The following is a 6,238-nucleotide window of genomic DNA, read 5'->3' as shown; positions in this document are numbered from 1 at the left end:
ACCAACAGCTTCGAAAAAATGTATTCTGACAATCATTAGCTTCCGTACACTGCTTCAAGAACCTCTATGATGCACGAACTCTGCTCCGACGACGACAACATTCAAAATCTATCTCTGAAAGTCATCAGTATTATTTAATTGGAAAGTTACTTATACTCAATTATATATTCTCTTTTGTAACTTATTTGAATTGATAGTGATTGCTCAATGAAAGTGATCAAACGATCGCGGACTTTGGAGTAGGAGTCATCATAGGCTCCAAACTAAGTAAATCAAAGTGTTAGCTTTGTTTGCTTTTCTTTTCTGTCTCTATTTCGCCGCGTTTTACTCTGAGATTGTTTTAAACGAATGTGAAAGCCACGAGCGTTATTCACCCCCCCTCCCTCTAGCGCGCATCGATCCTACATCATTATCGCATATCTCATGACGTAGGACAAAAGAGTAATTTTAGTACTTTTTTATTATTTTTTATCAAATTTGGTATTAGAGTATTTTTAGTAATTTCTATCTCTTGTATTTTAGATTTTGAGTCCGTTTAATTTTAAGATTGTGAGTCTTTTTCCTTTAATTTAGAATTTATTTTCTTTCTTTATAAGTTAGAAATTAGAGTCTATATGTTTGAATTTATTTCTTTTTCATTGTGTCTTAGGGTTTAGAGTATATATAAGTGTCCTGTTTAATGTTTCTAAGAAAATTTTGATTAATATTATTTTTAGTCGTATTCTCCTCCTTGGAAATGATGAGTTTTCCTTTTTCCCGATATTATTATGTGAATCAACAGGGATTAGAAGGTCGATTATGATATTCGTGCATGAATTAACGGATTTAATAGGTCACTTCCAGTATTCATGCGCGAACCAATAGATTCGATAGTTATCCGCTATATCAGTTTGGACTAAACCATGAATTCAGGATTTGAGAGAGTTTAAGGGGGGGTAGTATGATCAATTGACTCTTTGATGCACAAGTCGAATGATGGCATTATATTGTTAGAGCAAATAAATTATCTGGAACTTGATTTATCATTATCAATCGATTGATGGAGATAATCAATCGAATGATACTATTAGAATAAATAGGATATCTGAAACTTGATTAATCAACTCAATTGATAGTCATCAGTGGATCAATCAACTATTCTCTCCCATGCTGAGTTAGAGATTAATTTCTAAAGAATTATGTTAGTTTCTTTGATTTGAAATGACATATCACATCTTCTTTAGAGTAAAGTCCATTGCTATTATTATTATTATTCCATTTGATGTGAGCATACTATTTTAATTAAGAACATGAACTCTTTAATAACCATCTCAATTGATTTTGGTGAACCCAATAATTTTAAGTTTATTAGTAATTTTAACTCCTTATTTTTCTAAAATTACATACGCATAACTTAATTTCTACTATTTGTATCGCTTCTCGCCATCATAATCCTCATTGTTTTTTCATCATTTGCTCCTCCCATCTTTCTCTTTAATTTTTATTATAGTTTTCTCCTTCTTACCCTTATATATCACAACGTATCAATTCATCTGTTTCGACTCTTCTGCATATTAATACAACCATATTAATCTATCTATATCTGATCGTATTCATACATTATATTACACACACAATATATGTGCATGATCGTTAGTCTTCTTTAGACTATGTTAATGAGTAACATAATAATATTTCGATATATTTTATTAGGACAGATATTATTTAAATTTTAGGGATAAATTGTTATATAAATTGATTGCATGATAATTATTACCGTAAAAAGTTTTTTTTTATAGAACTCACATCGACCTGAGAAATCTTTATATATATATATATATATATATATATATACTACTACTACTATGTTTTAATATTATAAGATTTATTTATATATTAATTTCATTTTGTTAATTGTATTTTTAGGTTACTTTTTCCACCAGAGACTTTATAAAAGACCTATCTTTATTCTTATACGCGTTATGAATGATTCAACCTAAGATTCTTATACGCGTTATGAATAATTCAACCTAAGGTTCTGGCGACTTGGATCTTCCTTAACCGAGTCAAGGATGCCATACAGAGTATCGAGTCAAGAACATACCATGTTAGGTCCCTATTAACCTCCACATCAGTCAATATCAATGATCACTTCAAAACTAATTGCATTAGTCATAAGTCAGTCAACTCTACAAAACTAACAATATTTGATTATTCTGCTATTGAAATTTGGAAATCAAGGATGTATCGTCATACTCACAAATACAATGAATAGTGAGTATGAAAAGTCAACAACGAAATTAGTTTACATGAATTTCTGTGTGAAATTAATTATCGTACGTCCTAAAACTTCTATCATTTCTGTGCCTCTTATGCCATGAGATATGCCGCTTATGCAATGATAATTTGTAGTGGAGGTATGGAACGCAAGTGAGGTGTGAAAATAATAGCTCAATTGAAGTTACAAAGAATAACGATATTTATTAACTTGCATTAGTTGATGAGTCAGTCAACTCTACCAAACGAGCATGAGAATAACATCAGGCTTTTCTTCGGTGTAAAACAAAGAATGCAATGCATGTGGAAAACAAAGCTTTGGAATTCTATAGGAGACTTTATAAAACGCATCCGTCTTTTATAACATAGACTTTTCTTTTTCCATAAGAGACTTTATAAAAGTCATATATAATTTTTTCTTTTATATAAATCAAATACACTAATTTGAAAATTCATGACGTTTGTCTTCGTTCATCGTCTCTTTATAAAAGACAATTCCTGGTAGGCACATACAGATAAAAAAAACTCCGACTATTATATAGTAACTTAATGATCGATTATAAATTGATCTCATTATTTATCTTATTAGGGATAAAATCAAAGTCTTATATTGAAAATAAATAGAAAATGTCATGAGTTTAAAAAGATATAAGATATTTCTATTGGTAGGAGATCTTTTAAGTAAAACTCAAAAATAAAATCATGAGGACTTAGTTCCAAAGTGGATAATATGATATTATTGTGAAAATATATGAATATCCTTTGGATACAACAAATGATATGAAAATCATGGTCCAGATTAGATATCATGTGGGATGACCTTGAACGAAGTTGCGGAAGGTCCGAACTAGATCAGGGTAACTGATGCTCACGGGGAATGCCCGGAACAAGTCAGGATAACTAGATGCTCATGAGGAGACCTGAGCAGATCAAGAGTGATCAGATTCTCGTAGAAAACTCGGACTATGAGAGTAATGTTGGTTTTTTGTTTGAGTAGAGGATTGTTAGGGATACAATTAAAGTTCCATGTTGAAAAGATATGGAATGGTTTAAAAGAACGTAAGATATCTTCATTAGTTTGAGACATTTTAGGTAAAGTCTAAAAATAAAATCATGAGAATTAGATCTAAAGTGAATAATATTATATCATTATGAATATATGTAAATATCCTTGACATAACAAATCTCTTTTTAAAAAATATTAAAAATTTTCAACTTCATATCACAAATTAAGTTGATATATGCACTCTTCGCACTTCCAAGAATATATATCTTAGTTTGTGATTTAAAGTTATTTTGGTCAAACAAGTAGTTTTGAGTCAATTATTTGATGGATAAAAGGATTAAAACTTTGATGTGTTCCATCAAATAAAAAAGGACCACATGCTTTGATGTAAATAATAATCATCTTAACATTCTTCGCCTATATAGGACCTTGCTTTGTATGAGAAAGTAGCAATCCATAGGCAATCTAGCAAGCAAGTTTGAGATTGTTCCGAGGAAAGTCTGTGACAGAAGCTGAAAGATAGAGCTACTTCAGCCTAGCGAAAGCTTTGTAAGGTTGGATTTTTACTTGACTATTATCAGTCATCCGATTCATTTTCCTTCCTTTGTGCTATTTCCTTCCTCTGTCATTATAAGCTTCAAGGGGAAATCATTTGTGCTATTTTCCTTCCTCTGTTAGATCGCTGCATTTATAGCTAGCTACTTGAATCATTGTAATCCCCATGGGCCTCTTTGGAATCAAGATGAATAACACAGAAGTTGAGAGAATCGAGGCATCACTGGACAGGGACTGGGTAGTCTCATTGGAGAATAGGCTGTCAGACACAAATTCTAGGGACAGATACATAGAGCCAACAATATACAGAGTCTCGGATATCTTGAAAAGTGTCGACCCCCAAGCCTATGAGCCGTTGATCGTCTCGCTCGGCCCATACCACCGCGACAAACCTCATCTACAGGCCATGAATCATCGAAAACGGAAGTCCGTCAAGTTTGTCCTCGAGCAGAACCCTGGTGTGGCCTTGGCGGACTATCTGGATCGGATCAAGGATCTGGAAACGATTGCACGCGATGTCTATTCGGAGGAAGTGGAGATGACCAGCAACAGTTTTGCGGAAATGATGTTGCTGGACGGATGCTTTGTGATACATACAATAATGGAGGGTCATACCCGGCGCACTCGAAATGTAGTAGTACGAGATATCTTCATGCTCGAAAACCAGCTTCCTTTCATTCTTCTTGAAACTCTGTTCGAATCTGCATTTGGTGGCCGCCGCTATGACTTTCGATATATAACATTCGAGTTCATCTGTATGCATTTCTCAAGTAACTTGAAACGTCCCTCCGACAACGATTTTTTTCACCACATAATTCATCTTTTTCTTTCTTGTATTGATCCGACAACAAACCATTACAATGGCAATGTTCGAGATGCTAACCCCGAGGAGGGTCTCCCTGTCCCTGAATTATCATGGATTCCCAGTGCTACAGTGTTCAATAAAGCTGGAATTCGCTTCGAAAGAAAAGAGACAGACAAGGGTTTCCTGGACATTACATTTCATAACGGCAAGTTGGAGATTCCCCAACTTCAAATAGACGGCCTCACCAACTCACTCTTGAGAAATCTTGTCGCGTATGAGCAATATTCAACGGATTCCAAGTTCCATGTTACATCCTATGTGGTGCTTATGGATTACCTCATCAATACGGCAGCAGATGTCGAATTGCTTCAACATCATGAAATCATTATTAGCAGCATAGGAGACAACCAAGAAATTGCCACTCTATTTAACAAACTTGGCACGTATGTCAGCAAGTCAGACGATTCCTACCTTAAGGGCGTCGTCATTGCCATGAAAAAGCACTACGACACCAGATACAGCAAATGGCGCGCAAGGTTGAATCACAATTACTTTGGGTTGAATCACGATTTCTTTAGTAATCCTTGGGCAGTTATCTCATTATTTGGTGCTCTTTGCCTATTTGTTCTTACTGTGATACAAAGCACGTTTACTATTCTGAGCTATTTTCTGCCGCCAAAATAGCTTCCTCACTAAAAAGTAGATTATCAGAACGAGGGGATGTTTGTTGTTGTTGTTTAAAAACTAATTTTTGTTGCTTATGAAGTGCGTATCATATTCATGTGTCCGAAGAGATGTCTTGTTGGCAAATAAAGGGATACTTCCCAAATTCTATAAATATAGAGGTCGTGGTTGTTCTTTTCATGCTATCCATGCTAACCAAGGAGCTTGTTTCTTCTCATGATATTGGGGAAATATTATGAATTTACAAAATTTAAATTCAGACTTATCTGTTAAGAGACCTAACGAATAATCTTAAATTATCAGTGTAGCTGATTTTTATCAAATGCTACTGAGCCACCGACTACTGACTCTGAGTGCTAAATCGGCTGACTGTCCGAGTCAAGAAGAAGTCACAATGTCACCCGAGTGGACGCTGAGTCAAGAAGAAAGCTACCGAATAGTTCCTTCCGTCGAGAAGAGAAAAAGCCAAATGCTTCCCTCAGTCGGAAAGCAGAGTCCCTGAGTCAATCAATCAAGTAGTTTTAACTAAAAAATTATTTGATGGACAAAAGGACACAGTAATTTAATCGACTCCATATAAAGAAGAGTGCATCTAAAGAGTCTTCACATAGAACTTGCTTTGGTGTGAGAAAGTAGCAATCCATAAATAAGTAATTGGGTCAATCTATCATATTATATATAGATTATATATATTTATTTATTTATAGTTTTTAAGACAATTTAGTCTTTTTTTTTCCTTTTATATTTAGAGTATAGAGTTTCTTAACTAAACTATATAAAGACCTTACACTTTGTATTTTCAATCATCAATTTTGGATTCAATAATATGATTAGTTTTTTTTTCTTAATTTCTACATGATATCAGAACAAGGTTCTCTTTCTCTGACCTAATTTTTTCTATCGCTCCCTATTATTGTTTACTGTTGCCGTTG

At 33.9% G+C, this 6,238-nt stretch overlaps 1 protein-coding gene across 1 annotated transcript; it reads left to right on the top strand.

The window, feature by feature from the left end:
- The first annotated feature begins 3,709 nt into the window (after positions 1–3,709).
- On the top strand, positions 3,710–5,953 carry LOC121977991 (UPF0481 protein At3g47200-like). Its single transcript, XM_042530387.1, has 2 exons — positions 3,710–3,816; positions 3,941–5,953. Exon 2 carries the CDS (start codon positions 3,984–3,986, stop codon positions 5,304–5,306), a length of 1,323 nt encoding a protein of 440 aa, XP_042386321.1. The 5' UTR covers positions 3,710–3,816; positions 3,941–3,983; the 3' UTR covers positions 5,307–5,953.
- Positions 5,954–6,238: the final 285 nt, after the last annotated feature.

Source organism: Zingiber officinale, chromosome 4B, assembly GCF_018446385.1.
Source record: "Zingiber officinale cultivar Zhangliang chromosome 4B, Zo_v1.1, whole genome shotgun sequence".
In the NCBI taxonomy this organism is placed as follows: domain Eukaryota; kingdom Viridiplantae; phylum Streptophyta; class Magnoliopsida; order Zingiberales; family Zingiberaceae; genus Zingiber; species Zingiber officinale.
Note: the sequence above shows the minus strand (reverse complement) of the source record. Positions and strands in the feature narration are given on the sequence as shown.